At 40.0% G+C, this 25,448-nt stretch overlaps 1 protein-coding gene across 4 annotated transcripts in view; it reads right to left on the bottom strand.

Moving 5' to 3' along the window:
- Pik3c2g (phosphatidylinositol-4-phosphate 3-kinase catalytic subunit type 2 gamma) overlaps positions 1–25,448 on the bottom strand; it is a 345,180-nt gene that overhangs the window by 68,451 nt on the left and 251,281 nt on the right. For all 4 annotated transcript variants that reach the window (XR_009591996.1, XM_060384334.1, XM_060384335.1 and 1 more), the window contains exons 27-30: positions 20,264–20,373; positions 5,540–5,729; positions 4,983–5,104; positions 1,131–1,239 (exon numbers count right to left, since the gene is read on the bottom strand). Coding sequence is in view for 3 of the 4 variants with exons in the window: in XM_060384334.1 (XP_060240317.1) it covers positions 1,131–1,239; positions 4,983–5,104; positions 5,540–5,729; positions 20,264–20,373 (531 nt within the window). In the remaining variant the exon portion in view is untranslated. The remainder of the gene's footprint in view (positions 1–1,130; positions 1,240–4,982; positions 5,105–5,539; positions 5,730–20,263; positions 20,374–25,448) is intronic.

The following is a 25,448-nucleotide window of genomic DNA, read 5'->3' as shown; positions in this document are numbered from 1 at the left end:
GAATAGTTTCATAACACAGCAGATGCATGTCTCTTAGCCAAAATAACAATACACCTGGGACATTCTCCTCCTCTCTTTTCTTCATATTAAGATACAAAGGAACTGAATCTGGATACTCTTCCATACATCCTTACCAGTCAGATAATACCCACCTACTAGACGGTCATGGTGTAATTTATATAACACTAGTTTACACAGCAAAAGAGCCTTTGCAGATAAAACACACCGAAGACCTTGAGATGGTAAGGTTGTCCTCTGCAGTCCAATGGCTGACATCCTTCTAGTGGAGGCACAAGGACAGTAGGAGCCAGACATGAAGATGTGAGGGCAGTCACTGAGTCCTGAATGTGCCACTCTGGGGCAGAGATCCCCGCGAGCAGTGCTTCTCAGTCTCCTTAACTGCTCTGGCACTTTAATAAAGTTCCTCAGGCAGTGATGACCCCCAACCATAAGATTCTTTCACTGCTCTTTATAACTGTAATTTCACTACTGCTACAAATCATAATGTAAATATCTGATCTGCAAAATATCTGACATGGGACCCTCAAAGAGGCTGTGACCCACAGGTTGAGAACCGCTGCTCTAGAAAGTGGACTGTTCCAGAAGGAGCAGGTCTGCCAGTACTTTGACGTCAGTCCCTAAATTCCCACATTCATACTTCTGAGTTCCAGGAATCAAAGAAAATGGACTTGTGTTGCTTCCAGCCATCTTGAGTGTTGTATTTGTTCACAGTCTCAATGGGAACCTGGTTGAGTAACATGGTTTTCTCACCCACGATCTTCCCTACTTGGCTTGTTCCCACTCAGGACCAAGCCCTAGAACAACTCTGTTCAATCTCACCCCAAGTCAAACGCCAGAAACATGCTGTCTGTCTCCCAGCCCGTACTTACATGAAAACTGGCAGAAATCCATGCTCTGGTCCTGGGGCATCTGTGGCCCATTTAGCTCACCGTGTGTCATCTAGGCATCTATCTAGCTGGGGTTTGGACCTCATTCATTAGACATGCTCCACATACTTGCTTACTGAGAGAAGAAACTACAGGATGCTGATACATTTAAAACTACTTTTGGTAATAATAAGTAAACAGTTGACATTTGAATAAAAGTGGAAAACGTAGGTGATTACATACATTCGCAACTTCATAAGATCCGTGCAGCAGCTGGTCTACGTAACGACTTAGATCTCTGATTCTCTTGTGATCCACGTCTGTAAAAGGCAAGTGCCACCAGTGAGGAAACCTGTTTTTTAAAAGGAGGAGAGTCATTTTGGTCAGTATGAAAATTAGCCCCTTTGTGGTTGGTCACAGATTTGACGCCTGCATCAGTGGAGGGCCAACCAAACATTAGAGAATGGCAGGATGTACATGGTTAATTCTGACCATTTCATGGGCACAACTGTCATCATTTGTGCTATTTTTAATCATCACTGATATCAAGACTAATTTAATTTAACATTAAACTAATTTAATATGATCTTTATTACTGTATTTATAGCACACTCCAAATGTTTCCTCCTAGTACATATAGGGACTAAGACATAGTTTCTGAAATTAATAATTCATAGTTTTTCAAAGTGTTCTAACTGCACTGTTTCTTCTCTGCTCTTGACAGACATCATTGCATGAAATAAATTAGACATTTCGTCAGGTAACATCTGCTTCCATCTGGCCTCATTCCTGTGAGTTCAAGCCACACTGTCTGGAAGAGTATGGGCAGAAGGCTTCTCTGTGATCTACCTGAAGACCATCTTGGTGAGTTGGGCTTAAGAACAGTTTGGTGGGATGGCCCGGTAGTGGTTCCACGGGGTAACGTATTTGCCTGTATAACCGTATATTTTCAACAGCTTGCTGTTGGCCTGCCTATAGTGCTTCCTGGAAGGGGAAATGAGGAGGCTGGTGGATCTTTCTCAGCAAACACACAGAATCAAGTGGTGATGCCAAGCAGGACATTCCGTGCCACTTGTTAAAAAGATCATGGGAGTGCAATATAAATAAATAAATGTATTCAATTATTACCTAGTGAATAAGTAATATTTAATATTTTTAAATAGTTCATGAATCTAAGAATTGAAGTATTAAGATTTGTTTTCATCTGGACTTAGTTATGAAAATTAGGACCAATAAAAATTAGTCTAAAATATAAATATATGTAATATATAATTACACACACATGTGGTGACAGTTTTGGAAATGATCTTGGCAACTAGATGGCTTCAGTTGGTGTTAAATATAACTCATGCATCTATGTGTAGAACTCCCCATATTGGTTTAATAAAACAATTTAATCTTTGTTGGTGTTTCATAGATACTGAAAGTTCTAAGTATAAATACATGCACAGAATTGGGCCATACTAGTGCCACTCAATCCAAATGCCACATTGAAATCAGTCATTAAAAAGTATCCTTATGCTCTTTTACCTGACACTGCTAACAGATTCACTCTCCATTTTGTTCTGGGAAAAACAAGAAAAAGAAAACAAAACAAAAATTTGTTTTTCAGTTTTTGTATTACTTTTTTTTTAAATGCTGATAAAAAAAGAGTTGTTCTGCTTGCTTGGGAAGTTCATTTTTTTCAGTACTAACACCAATAATTTTTTTTTTTTTTAATCTGCTTCAGGATGGATTTTACATCCCAGGACAGCACACAACAAAATTCTGAGGCTAGGAGGAAAGCATTGTTATAACTGCTAAAATTCATAGCCTTTTTGTTGATACCTACCTTAGTTCTTAACTATGGCTCTTTCTGTTATCACCTGCTATACCTTTAGCATGTCAGAAGACATTTCGCCTCTAAGTATGTCTCTATGGTTTCATTTCTCACACTTTGTATACTTTGTTACCTGCCAAATTAAGGGTCACTTAGAAACCCTTTGTCTAGTTAGTCAAAATGGTGTAATGTTGTTTCCTGCACCTGGATACTTGGTTGCGTTTTTGTTACCTGGCTGTTACCTGTTTATGGTTTGTTTCCTGCACCAGGTTACAGTTTTATTACCTAGTTGTTACCTGGTTACAGGTTTTTGTTTGTTTGTTTGTTTGTTTGTTTTGCATTAAAAAGAAAACATTTTAGGAGCAGACCAATGTCATGGTCTGGCTCCTGAGTCCAGATTATGTCCCTGGCTGATCAGTTCCTGTTTAACATTCAAGAAACATTTGTTGAGCTCTGTCTGGTGTATGAGTGGTCAGTGAGCGGCTATTCCTGAACCTCTAACAGCATAAAGAAAAATGGGAAGAGGGGATGTATTCTTGCCTACTCCAATAGATGAGGATGAAAGCCATTCATTCTAAGAAAATCTCCATGCCTGTGTATTCCTAGGATGTCCCAGAAGCACAAATGGCCCAATTGGAAGACCTCTATTGCAGGCTATGACTAATTAGAATTTCATTCTTCCTGACTGTGATGTTCTGATTTTTTTTTCTCCTCCAGCTTGGATATATGGAAGTCTCATAAGGCTTCTCTTAGTAAATGTAGGAGTCAGAGAAAATTTTGCCCTCTTCTTCCATATGCATAATCTCTAGTGTTGGTCCCTGGAGGAGTGACAGCCCACAGGAGCTGCTCAGGGCACATAAGGCTAAAAGTCCCTCCCTCAGAGGCTTCCTGAAATGGTTTGCATATCAATTTAGCTTCATTGCCAGGCAGCAGTCCTGTATGGAACAGAATCCTAACTAAGGCTGGAGATTGAGAAAAGGCAGGTGGGAAGTGGTGCTCACATTTCCAGAGTTCTCCAAGAGGCTAGAGAAGGAGGCCTTTAACAGGGGTTAATGTATATGTGATTTGTACTATTCTGTGACTGTCAGTGAAGACAGCTCTAGATACTGAACTTTGCAGCTGAAGTTTGAAGATTTTTTGCTTATGCTTCTTTTTTTTCTGATTCTATTTAAAAAATCTAAAACCTATGTATAGATGTCTCCAGAATTGATGCATTTCCCTCTCAGGTTCCTGAACTGCTGTTTAAAATCTTGTCTTCCAGCTACTGGAAATGTTCATGTTTCAGAGCATCTTAGACATCAGCAAACATACTCTTTCAATACTTCACGATATCTCTTCACTCGTTGGCACCTTATATTTACGTTTTGAAAAGTGACTAAAGCAAAGAACAAATATAAATTTATATGTGCAAAGCATGTCAGGTCATAAGCAACCACTAACAGTGTTAAAGGATGGTTCACTTAACAAAAATCCTAGTGCAGATGAAAGAAAAATCAAAATTTGGTTTATCTGACTGCCAATATCATAATTGCTGGGGCACTCATCTTTTTAAAGTTAAAGTACAATTTTGTTGTACACTGAAATTCATGATTTAGATTTCCCTCATTTTAACTAACAAGTATTTTTAAATTAGATCAACAGCAATTGTTCTAATTGTATCTATAGTTATCTTACTTCAGTTTTTTCCACTATAACAATGATCACAGTAATCCCTTCAAAATGTACATTAAATAAATAACATTTAGACCACACAGGTTTAGTAATTAATGATTAAGAAAACTCAGGCTTGAGAACAGTGAAGGTGAATTATGAATAAACAATTGATGTTATCACCCTCCTACAAAAATCCTGTCTTCTCCCCATGTATTCATGTGTGCCTACATATGAGCTTTTAATTTTCAGTTATTGTCAAAAGCATAGGCATGCTGATTTGGTTTCGACTTTCAATTTCAATTCCATTTTTATAGTAACAACTGAGAAGATTAAATTTTAAAGCAGGGAAATAAAACAATTTTCCCCAATAAGTGATGAAAAATGAAAGAGGTTCTGATTTTTTTTCCATCTACAAAAATCAATGGCTGGAAGCAAAAGAGAAAATTGCCAACTTTGTTCTGCTTTCGGCTGCAAAGGGCTCTTTGCTTGGGCTCTGCTGGGACAGCATATCTGTTTTAGAACTGCATGTTGCTTCCAAACAGGAAACCTCTTAGCCATCATTTTCCCCCTTTGCTCAAGGGCATGTTCTGAAGGCCAAATAAGGCAAGGGGTAAGTGCCTTACTCTGGGAGAGCCACCGAGGAGAATTGCTTCTGAATTTGGCTGTGAAGTCTGTAAAACTGCTCAAATGACTTCCTGGTCAGGCTTTTCCTGCTGTCGCTGCATGTCACCTCGATCAGATACAGCTGCAGATAAACAGTCAAAAATCAAAAGATGGACATAAAACTAAAATCAGCTTTTAGGTGAACTAAACAAAGAAGGAAACTTTCTGTTAAAAGAGAAATATCAAGGCTGAAGGATGCAATTTATAATGTCAAGATTACCTATAAATAAAATGTATGAGGGTACCATAATTTTATGTTCTGGCAGCATTGCCTAATTTCTGCTGTCCTTTCTTACAGACACTTTAATTAGTTCTTGATTTATATTCTACCACGGGGTAGGAACTGTTCCCTCTGATGGTTCTCCACTAATAGCTCCGGTTGTTACAATTTTTCTTAAAACATCTCCTTAATGGCCCTTCTCCAGTTGTAACTGATTTTTCAATTTGCATAGCAAAAACATCATGCTTTAAAAGGTCTGTCCAGCAGAGCCTGTGGCACAGACAGATTTGGACTTACGTTGCTGTGTGTCTTGCTGAACCCTAAAATTGTGGCTCTCTGAATTGTCCTGGTTTTATTCAGGATGCAGGCTTCCTGGAGAAGAGTCTGAGGGGAAGGTTTGGCAAGGCTTATGGCTGGCATCTGTGCAAGCGTGTGGATCAGGTTATTCAACTTAACTGGGAAACACTCCAGACTTTCTTTTATCTTCCTAGAAAAAGGAAAAAGAAGACAGTAAGAAGCACTCCCTGTACTCCCGGCTTGGCTTATAATGGGGCCTTATGTTTGCCAGATGCAAGTGTGTTTGGAGGGTGAGACAAAAATGTGTATATACAAAACCCAGATACTGAATATTGTATCTCTAAACATTTAGTTCACATCTGGAAATTATTAAGAAATGAAGAAGTCACTCTCTTGGTGAGATAGAAAAGTGTAGTTGGATCATTATATTCTGACAATTTTTAGAACTTTGTTTGGGGCCAGTGAGATAGCGGGTCATGGGCTTGCTGATGAGTCTGACAACCGAATGCGATCCCTGGAAAAAAAAACAAAAACAAAAACTTACTTCCATAGTGTGTGCTCAGGGTTCTTTGATTGCTGCATGTGTGCTGTGAGCACAGGAGTGCACCACACGCACACACACACACACACACATGCACACAGAGGGGGCAGACAGACAGATAATGAGAGAGAGAGAGAGAGAGAGAGAGAGAGAGAGAGCAGTGCCACACATCTGTAACCCCAGCCAACACTGGAGGAAGAGGAGAGAGAAATGGAGAGAAAGAGACGAAGTGAGAGGGCCTCGACACATGCAAAATAAAAAAGTGGAATAAATACATTTATTTCGTTCTCTGTATTTGGAGATTACAATTTTAAAACAAATTAACGGTAGCTTGTAAGCATTTAAAGTATGTACACACATCCGAAAATTAAACCTAGAAACAGAGGTAGGTTCAAAGCTCCAGCCAGGCGGCGCAACCCGTAGCTGACTCGCAGTCCCGCGCAGAGCCCCGAGCTCACAGCACTGTGCGAGTTTTGGTAACGCCTGCCTGTGCTTGGTTCGCGAGCACGAACTCGGTAGATGACACCATGTAGCGACGTCAAAAGCTAGACATGGCGTTCCCACTCCTTCCTCCTCCTCCTTAGTTAAAGGATTTTGGAAACTATGACTTGGCTTTCATTATTTACTTCCATTGTGTCTTTATATACTTCTATTTCTTACATGTTGTCTTTAAAGAAATGTCAGTATGCTATAACAATTTATTTAATGCCCAAGTACCTGATGTGAGCTATTTTTCACCTTATAGTGTTTTTTTTTTTTTTTTCCTATTTTGATTCTGGTATCTGACCTTGAAAGCATATCTTTAGTTCTGAAGAAAGTTTGCATTCTGATGATATGATTATCTCTCAACGTAAAGTTTGCATGCTTTTGTGATATTTTTATTTATTCCCTACTGGAAGCAACACTGAAATTTGCTAGCTTCCTTTCTGTTCTCTCTTCTCCAGTATGATGGGCCATGTAAACCTTGTGTCCCACTAACACGAGAATGTAAGCTCTCTGTAAAATTACAGAGAATGTAATGTACGTTTCCCAGGTACCACTGACATAGATTTTAAAGATTTGCTTTTATTTTAATTTGTGTGTGTGTGTGTGTGTGTGTGTGTGCATATACTGCAAGTTCTTACACTGAATATGACTGGCATCCCTTTTTATTCCGTAAACATTTCTAAATGCTTCTGGATCTTATTAAATTTCTTCTTTCTATTGAGGTGACAAATGTATTACCTGTTTAATTGCTTAGTAGCTGTGTTTGAATATTTGTCTTGTAATCATTTATGTAAACTCTTCGGTGAGATTTCTTTCTTGTTAATCTTTTGGGATTGTTTTGCTTGTTGCCCAGTTCAGCTGGGAAAAGAAGACTATCTCTGAGTCTTGAGGCTTCATCTTTTCCTTGACAATGGGAATGCTTATAAATTTTCACTTTCAGAAGTATGATATTTATCTACATTTCCCTTCATTATGAACTTGCTAATGTTTTGTGAGATGAATTGATATAATCAAGCATAAATATGTGCACTGGCATGCATCAACACTTTTCACTCAATCTCTCCTTTACAACCCATCCACCAGGTCCTCGATGGTAACAACGTACTCCAACCATGTTTAATAATTTCCCCTGCCTCTATAAAAATGAAGACTCATTTATCCTTTTCTATCCTCTAGCTCTTTCTGAACAAGTGTCAAATTCTCCCATTAGTTACTCATTTGTGTATACCAATGTTAAAATTAGCTAAAATCATTTAAATACCACTCCCATCCCCATTTCTTATTTCCGCAGTGTTTGTTACTTTTGATGATGCTCTTGGAGTTAAGAGCTCATGAATATACGCTGTAGTTCAGAGCACTGACTTTAAAGTCAGGGAAACAGTAGTAACAGTCTAAAGATGTTACCAGTTGTTATTTATAAGTGTTTGTCCAATTACTCATCAGTTTACCGATCTAGCAAATGCTTACTGGGCACTTTGTTGTGCTGGGGGTGGGAAGCTCTGGAGTGATGTACACCCAGACCTCAGAGAGAAGTGACCACAAACCATCCACCTTACGTTCTGATGCACTCGCATCACAAAATCCCACCTGTGTACCTGCTCTGCTCTCACATTGCTCAAGGGTTAAATCTTAGGCAAAATGCGGCCCTGTGAGCATTTGTTTTAACGTGTATGTGTGAGCCTCCTGTATGCAAGTGCCCTTGGAGGCCAGAAGAGGGTGCCAGCTTACCTCCAGCAGGACTTACGGATAGGTGTGAGTCACCAGATCTGGGTCCTGGAAACTAAACTCTGGAAGAGTAGCAAGTGCTCTTAGCTATTGAGTTATCAGCCCCTTGCTCTGCTGTTTTGAGGCAAACTATCATTCACATCCACTTCCTCTTACAGGCAAAACATCACACATTACCATCAAATATTACTCATCCAGGGTCTGAATTGACAGCAGTAGGAGCCCAGCCCTGGAGGTCTGATACATCTGTATAAAACCTGTACACCCAGGGAATAGCTCCAGGACTCACTCTGTTTAATGCCAACGGTGCAGGAGCACGCAGAATAACTTCTCAGCTTGGGGAATGGAGGGCAGGAGGGCTCATGTCTGTGAGCCACACATTCTACCATTGGGCTATGTCTCTAAATATGCAGAGTATTCTTATACTTAAGATCCAAAGCTAAGCCAGAGGGATCCAAGCTCTGAGAAAAGCCCCAGGCATCTTGATAAAGAAAGTCTTAAGTCCCTTGCTAGGTCCTGCTGTGTGCACTGGGGCCTGCCGGTCATGAAGCCAATTAGAGCTTTGGCCTCAGGAAGTCTACATGGGCTAGCAAGTACCTCCTGATAAGCTCATCCTCCAGAAAAGCAGCAAAATTATGTTCTCTGTGGATAAATCAAAATCCAAGAGCGGTTCAATGCCACCAGAAAAAAAAATAATGTAACCTAGGAAGCTGTAACCAAAGAGTTCCATTCATATTTCTCTGATTCTGAAGTTACCATTCTGTTTATGAATTTTATATAGTGGAAAAAAATCTTTCAATTTTGTCTTACGAAGGAAAGTAATCTGCTAGGTTTAGTGTGGACTCCCTGTTGTGGTCAAAGCTGTAAGTTGTTCAGCCTTTGACTGTTTTACTCAGAAGTAGCCCGTGGGCAAAAGAAGAAAATGTAACAGATATTTTCAGCTACCTGAAAATATCAATAATCATAAAACTTCTTAAACTTTAGACCTTATTTTGTTTGTTTCTTTGCTTGCTTGCTTTATTGTTGCTTCTGTTTTAGGGGACCTAAGCTGGCTTCAAACTTGAGGTCCCCCTGCCTCAGCTCTAGGGCACTTGGACTGCAAGCATGTGCTACCATGCTCAGTAAGTTCAACCTCAGAATGTATGTGCACTGCATTCTACTTCACAGTAAGCGGGTAATTTCATCCAATATATGCTAACGCTTTAAACTGCTTCTCCTCAGAAACAACTACCTCCCAGGAATGTGTGCATGGGTGGATACTAAATCTCTAGCTCTGATCATCACAGCAACTTCAGGAACGATGGAAATTCCTCTTAAAATTAAATGATATGATTTTTACATGTGTGTGTGTTATACAAATATGTGTGTATGTGTTATATGTGCACATGTGCATCATACATAGCTCTATGTGTGTGTTCCACATGCATGTGTAGGGCAGAGGTCAGAGACCAGCCCTGGAAGTCTTCCTCAGTTACTCTCTACCTTTGCGACTAGTCTCGCTAACCTGGAGCTTACCAGCTTGGCTAGCCTCACTTGCCAGCAAGCCCATAAGGTCTCCCAGCTCTGCCTCTCCGGTGCTGTGATTCCAACCGCACATCACCACACCCGGTTCTACATGGGTGCTGTAGGCCGGAACTCAGCTCCTCATGTTTGGATGAGGATTTACTAATTGAGTTACCGCTTCAGTTCAAATAACGTATTTTTGAATTCACGTTGACACGTATGAGGAAACTTTTTCTCTTCACGTAAGCCGGAGTGACCACTGGGAAGTATCACCTTCAAGGAGTGGACCGGAGTGATGCGTGAGCCCCTCAAGCGACCGTAGGACACCACTCCCTGAGCTTGTTTATTTTCCCAGTTTAAGTTATTTACGTGCTTCCGTGTATGTTACCAGAATATAGGTTTTCCTGGAAAGTTTCTTCAATGATCTCAGGGAAATATTTTTCCAAAGATCGTCTGTGAAGACTTTGTGGGAGTCACTCTTTACGTTTCTAGGGACACTGTAATTTTATCATTTATAAACAGAAAGGTTTCCCATGACTCAAAAACTACCAAGAGAAAGTTTGTTCTCCATTTAAATCATAGACATCTCATGGCAGGGATTCTGCCACATGAAATGAGCACATTATTATACTTCCGTTTTTGTCTTGTTTTTTGTTTGTTTGTTTGCCTTGGGGTTTTGATTGTCCAGCTTTCTGAGTCACTCAGGGGGGAATGATAAATTGATGCAGCATTGTCACAATTGTTTTTCTTTTTAATTTTATGAGAAAAAATAATAATCCAACATTCAACTTGCAACTTTGGAAATGCTGGACTAGCACTTTTTAATGCTTCTGTTTATAAAATATGCCATCACACAATTCCCATTGTTTATACATTTATATGTCAAAAATATTCAAGCACATATGTCAATCAAAATGTGCTATTTAAAAATGTATTTTAGAGGAACGGTTGTTAAGAGAGATGGCTACTCTTGCAGAGGACCTGGGTTTGTTTCCAGAAACCAAACTAGATAACTCCCAACAGCCGGTAACTACAGTTTACAAGATCTGACTCAGTCTTCTGGCATCTGTACAAACATGCTACCTATACATACATGCAGTCTAAGGCACACACACACACACACACACACACAGAATTTAAAGCATATACTCAACAAATGATCTTTGCTAATGCATTTCATGTGCACAATAAAAGCTACCTTTCTAGGCATTTTATTGCCAATGTGCCTTGCCAAAGCTCAGGCAGGCTTGGCCTGGTCACACTCCTGCTTCAGCTCTGTGTTTGCTTGAAACACTTTTATTTTTTGAAAACTTAACATTCAGATATGGCAAAAAGAACTCCTGGTAAAACCGGTTACACATGTGTGCAATGCATTTGTGTGCATATGAAAACAAAATTTTAGGTTTTATCTTTTGAATAAAACAGGATATGCCACATTAATTCTTAATGACTTGACAGGTTGCCAACCTAGCCTGGAAAGCCTGGCTATAAGCGTGTGCAGACTTTCCTTAGGATGTTCTTTCCGGTAATCCGGAAACACTGTTGTACCCCTAAACAAGCACCTGTTATATAGAAGGCAAGTTGGCTCACTGTTGTGCTCACTATCTCTGCTCACAAGCTCACCATCATTCCTAAAGGCTTTAGGAGCCCGATTTCTTGCATCTATGGATTATATTTGGTGATTAAAGCATGCTATTTCTCAGGGACCAAAAGAGGTAACACAAATTATAGGAAGTGGATACTTCCCCCCAGTACTACCAAATCAATAAGGAAATAATTGCATGTGAGTCCAAAAGGTAGATAAATATATGTGGAAAGAAACATAGGGAATCAGTTGTTTAACTCATGCGTTCAGTAGAATCTGAGTCTTGGTAGGCTCTCTTCAAGTCCTGTATGAATGCTACCACAGGAGGATCAGAGTAGCAAGGGCTGTTGTTGCTGCAGCTAATTTTCTCCTCCTCTTCTTTTCTTTCTTCTCCCTCCTCCTCTTGACACTCCTCTCTCTCTTCTTCTTAATCCTCCTCTGCCATTTGAAACTTAATTTTAAAAATCTTTTAATTTAATTTTTTTTTGTGGTTCATATATGAGTTCTTTGTTTATGTGACCCACTCCTTCTCTGCATTCTAATTCTTCCATCACAAAGCCCCATTCCTTTCCAAGTTCATGGCCTTTATTCTTTACTTATTATTATTGTCACATATATATGCATCTAAATTCATCAGTACAACCTGTTGGGTTTATTCAGTGTTGCTTATACGTGTTCAGGGCTGACATCTTGGAATTGCACAGCCTATCAGGACTTACCCCTGAAGAAGACTGGTTTTTCCTCTCTCAGCAGCCATTAACTGCCTTTGTCTTTCTAGGAGTTAGGCTGGTGAGTGTTCTCCCATCCCTATCAGCACGTCAGTTAGTGTTCTCGTGTTTATATCGTATTTAGGCAAGCTCATTGCTGAGATTTCCCCAGCTGCAGCTTCCCTGTCACATACAGAAAACACTATCTCACAGAAGACGTTGAAAATCTTCTTAAATGTCTTTGCTGTTTTCCAAATTGAAGTTTTGGTCTTCAGAAATAATGTCCCAGAGTTGGTGAGCCCTAAGTAAATGTCACAAGAGGCTCCTGACTGAATCTAAACAAGAATTTCAGACTCCTTAGCCTTGACTATGAAAAGCTTGTTATTATACTTTCTTGTGGAGGCGCCTTGTATAAACTGGTCAGACCTGAGCAAATAGAATGGAGAACTCAGGAGACGATTGATGGCCTACTCCGTTTATGGAGCAGTTTACCAGAGAAAAAGGACAGCATTGAACCACACCCTCAATGCCAGGTTGCTTTACTTATGATACTGAAAGTAAGCACCATAGGAAAATAAATCTTAACATGCAACAATAGAGAAGACTCAACGACAGTAGATAGTGTTATAATGGTGGTTATACAAGTCTTTAAAATACGAAGAGATGCGTTTTAAATTGGTAGGTTATTTGCATGTGGCTGTTAAGTCCCCGGAATAAGCATTGCACAGGTTCAGGACTCCTGCTGACCATCAACCACAGCACAGAGCAGATGTGTAGGCGACAGCTATCGTATCACTGTCATCTGGGAAACTCCTTCTTTTCACTAATGATTTTTGGTACCGTTAGTAGATACTTCATACTTTTCAAATGCATTTAACCTTTAGACTCATAGTAGTCCAGAAAATTCCAAACATTTTTGTTCTACAACAGCTAATTTTATCCTGACTTGATATTTAGGAAAATTAGGCAAATTGTCAGAGACATTGTTATTGCAGAAAGTTAGAGCAGCAACTAAGCTCTCACAGATCATGCTGAGTGTGGCTGGCCAAAACACTGGGGAAGTGCACACACATAGTAAAAGCTGTAATACTAATAAGTAAAAAAAAAAAAAGAAAGTAAAAATAAACAAAGGCTGAAAAAAACTGGTATGGCCTAAGTCTAAGTTATAATTAGATGGAAAAAAGCATGAAGGGCTTTCACAATGAAAGAAGAAATTCTGAGAACTCTCTTTGAATTTGTTTTCTTGGTTTAAGAAGTCAGATGACCTGGTTGTTACTCCCTCTAACTTCTATTTGTTCCGTGAGTGTTCATCTCTGTAGGCATCAGCTGTTAAACTAAGATAAAGGAGACATTGACTCTTAATTGTAGAATAAAGCAATTCACAATATGGCAATTTGTAAGACACTAAATAAAAAATTTATCGTAATGATAAAGCAACCCAGAGATCTATATTGTGCAATGTTCTTTTGCTGACTTCTGGAGAGAGAGAACAGTTACAAAAGCATGGAACTGCGTTTGGATGCAGTTGGTCATGTGGTCTTGTCTTGTTATTTGGCCATAAGATTTAAAGGGAGAAGAAGAGGACACAGGCCTCCCTGCACTGTGTCTGCAGTTGTAGGTGGCTCAGGGGAGTGTGGCTGCTGTGTCTCAAATATAAGTTCAAGTGGACCCTCTTTAGAGGCTGCCAGCATTTTCATCTTCTTCAGAATCATTCCTGACACCAACACATTACTCTACACAAGGGTCTTTCCTGAGGCTGTTCTCCAAAGTGCATATAGCTGAGAGAAATGGCTCCAGGCTCTTCTTTGGCAAGGGTGCTCACAACAGGGCTCAGGACAGGCAACAAGTTCCACAGACACTCATGTGAAGGAACCCAGGCAGTAAGGAAAAGGAAAAGTAGGTAAGTGAATCAGACACCTTTGGAACTTATACCAGAGTGCACCAGGAAATCAGGAGTTGGACATAGCTTGTGATGACGAAGATAAACAAAGCAGGTTTGTTTTCAGTGAGACCAAACAGGTCCTGCTGGTTTCTGACATCGCTGGCTTACTGTTTGTGTCCGTACATGTCATTTATTCTTCAAACAGCAGATATTCTTCTTTCAAGTTTGAAGTTTTGCATTCTTCAGCTTCCAGCTTTCAGCAGAAGAATGGTGGACTATATATTGTCTGAATCATAGAATCTGTGTGGCAGGCCAAAAAGATAACTGGGTATCCATGGACAATTTCTCCTCTCACCTTTGGAGAGGAAAATGGATGATGTGAAAAGCGCCGTCTAGATGTGGGAGGGGAGGCGGATGGTGAATCTTACATTCACCATCCTGATCCATCTGGAGGTTATCTGTTTCTAAGGACAGCTAACCAGAGGGTTGTGAGTGATTGAAACTTCTGAAATAACCCATTTGGATGGGATTTTAATGGATAGTTTGCTTTGTTGTCTATCAGTAGGCTCATAGAGCTATTGATGCTCACAGAGCATCAGTTTGCAGGGGCCTGAGTCTTGGTATTTCTTGATTCCATTCAGCTATACTCAAGAAGTAGTAGAAGGGAGTAAGGGGATAAAAAAGGCCTTGGCAGTGATCTGAATAATCCTCACGACCAGCAAGAAAGTTTTGTTTTTTCCTTTCCTCCCTATAGCATTAATTACACTATAATTTTCAGTGCCTCACAGCATGTAACATCCTCTGAAATACTTGTAATCAGCTATTGACCTGAGCTAACACACCCGGGGGTAGGGAAGCAATCCGTGCTGCTCAGGAGATTCAGATAGAATGAGCCAGTTCTGTGTTTCAAGTCTCAGGCAGGGTCGAGAGGTGAGCCTCCTGATGTTTAACCACATAGGAAGGATGCGGGAACTTAGAGTGACCACAGCTCAGTCCTTACTCACACCCCCGAGCTGTGATCTTGGTGACAGTGAGTAGGTGGATTCTTTTGACTTATTTTTATCTGTAACTGGTAATTACTTCAGAATAAGCAGCAGCACAAAATGCTTTGAGAATCTCAGAACAAAGGAAGAGAATAAAATAATGTAAACATAGAGACTATATGTATGTCTCTCAAATACAATATGTAATTGATAATTTTTGTGTCTCTGTTTAATTTAATGATAGTCACCGAAGCACACAATACCTCTGATAGATTCATTATAGAACATACATCTTTTTCAGTGAATAAGCATTTCTTTTTTAAGTTCTAAAATCTATGTGATTTAGAGAACATAGCTAAAGAGGACAATATGATTCAGACAAAAAAAAAATGTATGCTCAAATATCTCTATGACCTCTACAGCTACAAGTTCAACTAAGCATGGGCTAAAAACATTTTGAAAATAACTTTTTCTGTGCAGAACATGGCCCAACATTCTGCTGTTCCCACCTCTCTCTGAGTAATAGAGTAGATTATATACAGTTTCCACTGTGTTAATATAAAAGTAATCTAGAGATTGACGACAGAAAATGACAGGGATGCTATAGGTTATGTATCCACACTATGCCGTCTTGTAAGAGACATGGATATCCTCAGTTCTTGCTATCTCTGGGAAGCTCTGGACAAATATCTTTTAGGTATGGTTATAAAGAAGTTCACATAATTTCCATCCTTTATTTAAATCCCAAACTCTCTGCCTAAGTTGCATTATAATTTATAGTTGACCTAGATTTTTAAAACCTACTTTATTCATTGTTTAAAGGTTTAAGGAAGAAGAACATATATTTCAGAAATCAGAAATATGCAAATAATAGACCATAAGAAATAGTTTTGATTGTCTAAAGAATCACTGGCACGAATGACAGACATTTCTTGACCTTCTATATCAAGGTCTTTTTTTGTGTTAGATGAAATGTGGAATGTGAGGTGTTCTTGAGCTACTGATCCTGGCCAAAGAACCTACAGAAGACCTGAGTGGACGCATCAGATACAAAAGCATAAAGGTGTGCAACTGAAACCTTAGGATTAAGTATAATAGTGAGATTCCTGAGGGTTAGAAATGAGTGAATCTTTCGGGAGACTGTGCTGAGAAGGAAAGAGACACCATGTCTGCCTATCTCAGAACGGACCAAGAATGAGACAAAAAGGAAAGCGACTGCAGGGAAGCCGCTGTGGAGGGATCCTGTAGGAGTCTCTAAAGGCAGCAATGAGAGCAGACTCTGCACAAAAACATCCAAGGAGCTCTGAGTGGTGGGTAGGGGTGCTGCAGGCGGTGAGGGGGATTCTACCTGTAGCTGAGGTTCAGGGAAGTTAGATGTCTTCAAACGGTGTCTGCAAGTGGTGAAGGATATTTTGACTAAGCCATGACTTGGATTATGAAAATTCTCAAACAATATATAATTAATAAGGTGTATGGGTGTGTGTGTTTGATTTGATGATCTTCATGGAAGCGCAAAATATCTATGACAGATTCATTATAAAACTTGCTTTTATTTCAGTGAATAAGTATTTCTTTTTTAAGTTCTACAGTCTATGTGACATAAGATATTAGTCCTGAATTATGGAGTGATGGGTAGCTGAGAACCTGCTTGTAGAATAGATGACCTTGAACCACAGACTCCTGGTTGATCCTCCGCATTCTAGAACATCATCTCCACCCATCACATGGCTGTGCCTCCTCTTCGCTATGTCTCTTGCAATTTGTTTCGTTTCTCTTGGGTTTTGTTTTACTAATGTAAATATGTAGTTAAACGTTTTACTACTTCACAGTTTGTGTTTTTATGACAGTGAGGTTGTAAAATGCACCTACAATAAGGCCTGGCACATAGGAAGCAACACCTTAGGTGCTAGTGGTTATTAAATGTCTTACATGTAGTTGGAATTGCAGCTGGGCGCTTCAGTCTCCTCAGATAGAGCTTGTTCCACACTCAAATATTCTTACGAATCAGAAACTTGGAATACGCCTCCTTCCCTGCTTTACTTGAGAGGAACTGATATAATTAATCAATATATGATGAAATTATGCACCAGAATATATGACTGAGCAATAAGTAGAACATAAAAAATAGCTTCTCCTATAGGATAACGGGAGGAAAGATTAGTGAGTGCCGAATAACAAGGTTTCATGGGTAATGTATTAGTTGCCTAGGGTCTCATGGTTAAGTAGGATTGAAAGTAAGAACACATGCCCCCTCCAGAAATTTCTGACTTACATATGAGTTATGTTGACAAATAATAGGAAAAATCGTGAAAATTATCTATTCTGAAAAAGTCCAAATTGGGGGTAGTGGAAAGGGATGAATACATCTTAACAGAGGCCCTCGTGGTAGAAGGGTGGGGAGGAAGAGATAGGAAATGGTAAGATAGAAGCATTTTTAAACACAGGGATGGAGTTTTCTATTTTACATAACTGGAGGCTGCTTAATCCTGCAATGCAGAGCACGTGCAAACCTGCTGCTATGCAAAGATGTTAAGGAAAATTCAATGAGCAAAGAAGAGCATCTGCAGTTGTGCAATTGCCTGGGGAGAGGTACAGAGGTGGGTCAGAGGATAAGCCCACTGCCACGGGGCTTCTGGCTTGGACTGACCTCCCATACATGGTCATGTCCCTTGGAAATGGACAGAGGCAATGGCTTGGCTTTGGGAAGATCATTCATACACAAGATCATGTCCTTCACAAGCCAGGAGATGGACAAGAGAGGACTCTTTCTAGTAAAGTCTGTCCACGAGTTTCCTCTGGCCAGGGCCTGATGGTGCTTTCTCTACCTCAGTCACCATGTACCTACGTGACAGAAAGGACTATTAGTCAACTTCTATACTGTAACCATCCAAATAACGCTGAGTGTCATCTCAAACACAGGCCCCGCAGCCCAACAGCACATTACTTTTAATTACTATTTCTGGCCCCTCCAAACTATTTCCTGCATCTCTATCATGTTCCACTTCCGTGTCAATCAAACTGTCACACTACAGCGCACAAAAAGAGACTTTACTGAAATCCTCTCTGAAGGGATAACCTGGTTGAGGGTGCTATTTGGTTGCCACACAAACCCATTCATTCTGCATAGAATTAATAGGACCAGGGAGAGGCAGCTGGGCCAGAGGCATAAACTTCTGTGGTACAATCCCTGGAGCTTCCCTGAGCTCCCAGGACCTGCAGGCTTTGTGCTGGGTCCTACTCTTTCCATTTCTAGGTTGTGAGCTATCCTGGTGCTGATACTCATGAGCTGTGATAACCTGGTATCTCCTGAACCCCCAAACCGAGGGGGCTTACTATGTATGCCCTAAATCTAGTGATTGGCCACAGTCAATGACCAATTATTTGTGGTTTTGTTTTTAGCAAATATAAAAATGTTTAATTAAAAGTTATTTTAGTTTTTGTTACTGCTTTTTTGGGACAGATATTTCACTGTAACTCAGGCTCATCTGGAATTAAATATGAAATTCAAGCTAACTTTGATTTAATGGCATTCCTCCTGCCCCAGCTTCCCTGTAGGTGACTGGAGCTCCACAAGGAGACCAACAGAGCCAACAAATCGGGGTCCTCGGGGCCTGCAGAGACTGATGCACCAACCAAGGACTGTACATGAAGAGGACCTAGAATCCCTGTGTTAGAATGTAGCCAATAGTCAGCTCAGTCTCCATGTGGGTTCCCTAGCAAGGGGAGCAGGGGCTGCCTCTGACATGGACTCTGTTGCCAGCTCTTTGATAACTTTCCCCTATTGGGAGGCCTTGTGAGGCCATAGAGAAAGAGGATAAAGGCAGTCCTGATGAGACTTGATAGGTTGGGGTCAGATGGTAGGGGAGGAGGGCTCCCCCTTTCTGAGAAATAGGGGAGGGGAATGGAGAGGAGACAAAGGAGGGGCTACAATCAGGATGTAAAGTGAATAAATTATAAAAAATAAAGTTAAATTAAAAAAAGAGAATATTTTTTAAAGAGTGAAAAACCAAACATTCAAAACAAAACAAAAACATACCAGTCTTTCCTAATGATTCTCTAATGGTAGATTAAAAAACAAACAAACAAACAAAAAAACAAAAAAAACCCACAAAAAACTAAACTAAACTAAAAAGGTAGAAGTTAAACACCTCCTCCCCCTTCTACCTTGTCTTAGCAGGGTTCTGCCCCATCCCCACCCAGCCTCAGCAAGGTTCTATCTAGTGTTAGTAATAGCATCTAGTTTCCAGGACTAACTCCTGGAAAGACTCCGGAAACAGAAAAATGAGGCTTGGATCTGAGCTCTCTTCCTTGCTTCTGAGGTATCAGTTAAGACCCTTAACCTCTGCATCTCTGTTTTCTCTTTTGAATGTTTATTTTTCACAATCAGAAGCATAAGAACCGTCCTGGTTCTATCATTCTTTGATTCAGTCATTGGTCTTAAATCTCACTGCCAGGCAAGCTGCCTGTCTATTGAAAGAGATTCCTCAAGTGAGGGAAGTTTGGCCTGGTTGAAGCCTCACTGCACCCTTGCACTGAGAAAACATTCTGAAATGTGCGTTATGGAAATGGTGGAGGAAACTCACACCCAGAAGGAGTTTCATTTTTGCTAGCGTTTCTTTTCAAAGCAAAAAGAATACAATCTGGGTTGAAAATATTAGTTATTAAAATATTCAGGTAGGAGTCACTCTGAAGAGTCATAGGGAAGACGAGTTCTATTTGATTTCCTTGAATTGTTTACAGGAATAACTACAGCTGACATTTACTGAATACTTGAAGTTGGCTGAGAACTATAGTTTGCCCAGAGCTGTGGAGTCTAACTGATATTCTAAGCATTCTGGCAATACTCTTACCTTGAAGTACACCAGTGTTTCCCAGACTTGCTTAATAAAACACAGATTAAAAGTAGATGACAGTCACAGGTCTTTGACTAAATAGCCCAGTATTTGTAATGTCTTGCAAATGAAAGTAGCGGCCTGTTTCTCTTCATAAATCTTTTCCTCCAAATTGTTTTTCTGGACAGAGTTCAAGTAGAGTAACCAATTTATTTATGTCAGCCCTTGCTCTTTGCAATGACCCCATATTGAGCAATCTGCTAGATGAAGAGGCTGGTTAGCAAACAATGGCGCTGCTGGAGACACAGCTGAGGCATTCTTCCTGTAGTCACACACATTTCCCTGTTCTTAGTTTTGGCAAATGGGGGCATAGGTGGTTCTAACTCTGCCAGCTTCATACAAATGAATAGTCAACCTTAGATCATCCCAAATGTCTTCTGTATGTCAACACACACGAACACACACACTCACTCATCTTACTTGGTAAAATGACTTGTGGCTTCCAGGTCTGTGTCTTGTGGACGGAGATTGTTATATACATATTTCAGGTCTTCAGCTCCACTCAGCTCTGGCAGTCCTGCGTGCAGCATCTATATAGCACCAGAACCAAAACCAAGAAGGAAAGAATATATGCAGACAAAATCGAACTCACTCTGATTATATACATATAAATATTTAAGTTTGTTTTGATGTGCCTTTCCTTTTGTCTTCACAAATGGACATAATTTCATGCTTTTAAACTCCCCTAGTGAGAGATGGGTTTAAAGAACAATAACATAAAGAATGATTACTATTGGTGGAGTGTTTGCACAGTAATAATTCCATTGCATTCACATCATAAAGCAGTGAAGAAAATATGACCATATGACTAGTCCCTTGTCAGACATTTTGGAGCCACCATTTAAAATCTGAGTGATTTTGAGAAAGTTTCTTGACTCCTTTAAGCCTCCATCTTCTAATACCTAAAGGGGCAAAAAATTACCTAACATGTTTGAGGAGAATAAAAACCTTTTCCATCATATGATGGTGCACAAAGTGTATATTGTGTTTGTTTGAAGAGGATATGGGTGTGATGCTGAAGATGCAAGTGGCATGTCCTCAGAGGTGTGGGGACACAGTGTGAAAGCCACTTCTCTGACTCAATAGCCCACTTATGCAATTCTCTCTGCACAAGTGGCAAGTATTTCAGTAAATATTATTAAAGCAAAGAAATGATTAGAGATAAATTTGTGGGTTTTTTCTCATCTTTAAGGAGTTAATTGTTTACATTGCACTGTATAATGAATGGATATTATTTTACTTACTATTTTACTTTACAGTTTTTTGAGAGAAACTTTTTGAATTATTATCTTTCTAAGAAACAGAAGAAGAACAAAGAAGAAGAGGGTAGAGGAGGGGTAGGAGGAGGAAGGAGTAGAATGAGATATTACTAATACTCCTATGACTAATATGATAAATGTTTCTGCCTGGAATAGAGATACTCATGCAAAAAGAAGTTAATCCCATCAATAAAGGATGAAATTGTGTGTTGTGATGTAGGATGAATAAAGTCATAGATGATGCCTTTCGGAAGCATTTGGTTTTCCAACTATTCTTGCCACTGTCCCCAATAAGTGTGAGGGTCACATGCACAGAATGGGACACAATGTTCTCAATGTGCACACAGAAGGAATCCCTGAAAATGTTCTGGAGCACAGAAAATCATATGTCTGAAGACCAGGAAACAGCTATGGAAAGGTACATGGTAAGACGTCTCAGCAATGGTAAAGGGTTAGTACACGTATTCCTAAGTCAAGAGAGTGCTGCTCAACACATGGTAGAACTGACTGTGTTAGGAAGGCCACCATAGCTGACATTAAGAAGGGTTACAGGAAGCCAAAGAAGAGGCTGGACTAGGGAGTGGTTTGCACTGAAGACACAATTGGATTTGAATATACGTAGGCAGGGCTGGAGAGATTGCTGGGCTGTAAGAGCGTGTGCGACTCTTACATAGGACCCAAGTCAGTGGCTGCCTCCCATATTTAGTGACACAACTTCCTTTCATTCCAGCTGCAGGTGATCCAATGCCTCTGGCCTTCAAGTGTGCTCTATGTCCACACATTTAAAATTTTTTAAAAAATTAATATATACATGGGCTGTATATGTATATGTACACACGGGATATACATGTGTACACACACACACACACACACACACACAAACGTTGTTGAAAACTTTGGATAATGGAGAAATAAAATAGTTCAAAGGCGCAACTACAGATGTGGTCTGGGGAGTCATTAGCACACAGATGATAAGTGAAACCAAGTGAACAATGAAAGTCCTAGAGATGAGTCACCCACCTGTTCTCATGGGTTATTCTTGGCATCTCAACTTTGCCATTGGTAAACCTTTGTAATTCTGGCCAGCAATTCATCAGGTAAAGGTGCTTACTGCCAATCCTTACAACCTGAGTTCGATCCTTAGAACCATGTTTTAAACAATGAGCAAATTCTCTTCACCCCTGTTTCCTGCTCTTTCCTGCTTATCTCCATTAACAGTGGTACCAATAGCCAACCAGCAAGAGATCCATGTTTCACTCCCATTTTTTTCTGATTCACCACCCCAGTTACTGAGTTACACTTGAACCATTCTGCAGTCCAGTACACGCCTTCCCCGGTTTTCACTGAAGTCACTATGGCAATAGTTTGTACAGCCAAGATGTCTAGAGACTTTCAGTAACTTTTCTTTACACCTGACGCTGTAAAAAAGTTACCATTGTAACTTCTGAATTGTCAGCCCCAAATCCCAGCAAGACATGGTACTCTCTCCACTCCAAACAAGTCATTTTTCATTTGCTTATGCACTATGCAATGGCATCTGCGTTGTGGTCATCACTCTCTTCTGTAATGTAAAACTCGCTAATTCTCTCTCATCGTCCACAGAAGTCTCAGTCTGTGTAACATTCTAGGCAATGATGACCAGCATCCATTTCCACAGCCATGCTCACTCTTCAGTCACCTGAATATGTATGCATATAACCATTCATATATACATACTCGTTATATCATAATCATTATAATCATTCCTGGCTAAGAATACATTTCCTTTTTCTTTCTTGTCTACTGGAAATCTTTGTCTTGCTTTGACCTGTTTTTAAGTACTGTCTTCCAATTTTGATCATGTTTTGTCCGTGTCACATTTGAAGTTCTCTGAGAAGAAAAACTGGACCTTCACTCAGTGTTGGGATTGTTTATATTTTCTAGCATGATGCCTTATAAGCAAGTGGACTCTAATGAATATCTGATGGATAATGACTGCATGGGTGGATGAATCGATGATTAGGAAAAACACTGCAACTTGTTCAGCTTTAAAGCCTCACTGCTTGCAAATTTAATATTGACTACTAAGTAACAAAAACCAGCCCTAGAGATACACACTTCCCACAGCAGGTATAATCCAGATTAGCTTTGATCTAGTACTGGGAGTTCCAGAGACATCTGTGGACTGCCTGAAGAAGATTCTCTCTCTCTCTCTCCCTCTCTCTCTCTCTTTTAATCGTGCTTTAACATTTTATTTTTTTTATTAATTACACTTTATTCACTTTGTATCCTCCCTCCTCCCCTCCTGATCCCACCCTCCCTCCCCCTTCTTCACACATGCCCCTCCCCAAGTCCACTGATAGGGGAGTTCCTCTTCTCCTTCCCTCAGATCTTAGTCAAGATTCTCTTTTTAACTACTGCATGATCATCTACTTGCTAAGATTAGATTTCTGTGGTGCCTGAATTGCATTTGAGTTTCTCTGAGTTCATAGAAGCTTGGTCAGGACTCTTCAAATATTTTCTGTTGGAGTACCTAGTATTCTTACTCTTGCCTCTGCCTAGCTATCTATCATCCAGATATTATCTATTTTTATCTATCTAACTAACTATCTATATCTATCTATATCTATCTATCTATCTATCTATCTATCTTCTATATATTGTCTATCAATCATATATCTTTTACCTATCTATATATCTATCATTTATATATCTATCATATATCTATCTATACAAGCTGACACACGTAAACTATGACAAACCAGATAAATCCAACCCTATCTCCATCATGTGACTGACTTAAGGTAATAAATGCAAGTCCCCACATCATATGTCCCATTTCTTTGAGAGGAGTCTTTAGGTGTGGTAATACCACAGAATATGGATAGCTCCGTAGCTGGTCCCACTCAACTGTGTCTGCTTTTGACCCACAGCAATGTGTGTCGGTGTTGTTGTCTAGAGCGCATAGGTGATAGGTGTGACTGGGGCAGTGGGAAGGGAAAGGGTATCTGGAACAGGGAGATGTGAACAGACACTGGATGGATGAGTCATTTGTTTTTAAGGACAGGACTTTTGTTTTGTTTCTATTCTCCTGGTACTAAGTCCAGTTCTATTTTCACAGCCTCACTTAGGAAAGCAGTGCTCTCTCCTTACCATACAGGGAGTCTAGAGAGATTTCTGCTGGGAAATATCTGCTACAATCACGGGAGTGATGAACATTTGAAAGCGGTGAATGGTCCCTGTGTTCTTCGAGAGTCTTCCATAATAGTTGAGATTGATTTTTTTTAATGGGAGAAAAGCTGACGAAATACAGGCTTTTATGTTAGTGAACTCAGCCAGCAACACACTTGGGTCTCCTACAGAGGCTGCTTTTAAGCAAGATGGGAATTACACAGATTACTTTTTGCTTGCTTTTCCCATGAGGAAACAAAAACACAGCAGATATCTGGCAACAAGATGCTTTCTGCTGGGGACGGGTCATTAACTCCACATTGAACCCACTGCACGCCTGTGCCTCGTGATCCTGGGTATTGATCATTTGCAGAACCCAGCTGTTGATGACCCGTGCCAAGTATCTCTCAACTTGTAACTGGGTCATGGTATAGTGCCTGAATTGTGCTTAAAGACGAGAGTCAGAATGGGGGGAAAGACACGTTAAATGTGTATGGAGAGAGCAGTTTTTCACACATTTAACTTGGCTTTAATTTAAAAGAAGTTTTATCTAGAGAGTGAGTGGTCCAGAAATAGCAGGTGAAAACTTTATCTAAATAGTCGCATAGGACACATGATGGAGTAAAGCAGGGGTGCTGGCAGGTAGACGAGCAGAAACGGGGGCCACCACACACCACAGTTATGTCTGGATTTATCTGTGGGGTTAAGTGGTCTGCACTGCCTCCAGCCCTTCTTTCTGTGTCTGTAATAGTCTAAGTATAAGATTATTACTTAATATGTGTGACATGAAGTAATATCCGATGCTATTTTTTCACCCTTATTTTAGAAAACAAGCTAGATTCAATAAAATCTCAGGCAGGGCTTTTTTTTTATGTCTTATATAACAAAGTACAGGGAACTTCCCAGAGACTCATACTCCAACCAAGGACTATTCATGGAGATAACCTAGAACCCTGACAATAAAGACACTTCTGATGAGAACTGATAGACTAAGATCAGAAGGAAGGAGAGGAGGACCTCCCCTATCAGTGGACCTGGGGAGGGGCATGAATGCAGAAAGAGGGGCGGAGGGTGGGACCGGGAGGGGAGGAGGGAGGGGCTTATGGGGGATACAAAATGAATAAAGTGTAATTAATAAAAGTTAAATAAAAAATTTAAAAATGGCCGATTTACTATTTATTTGAAAAACTATTTCA

This window comes from Meriones unguiculatus, chromosome 5 (genome assembly GCF_030254825.1).
Source record: "Meriones unguiculatus strain TT.TT164.6M chromosome 5, Bangor_MerUng_6.1, whole genome shotgun sequence".
Classification (NCBI taxonomy): domain Eukaryota; kingdom Metazoa; phylum Chordata; class Mammalia; order Rodentia; family Muridae; genus Meriones; species Meriones unguiculatus.
This window is presented reverse-complemented; position numbering and strand designations above follow the sequence as displayed.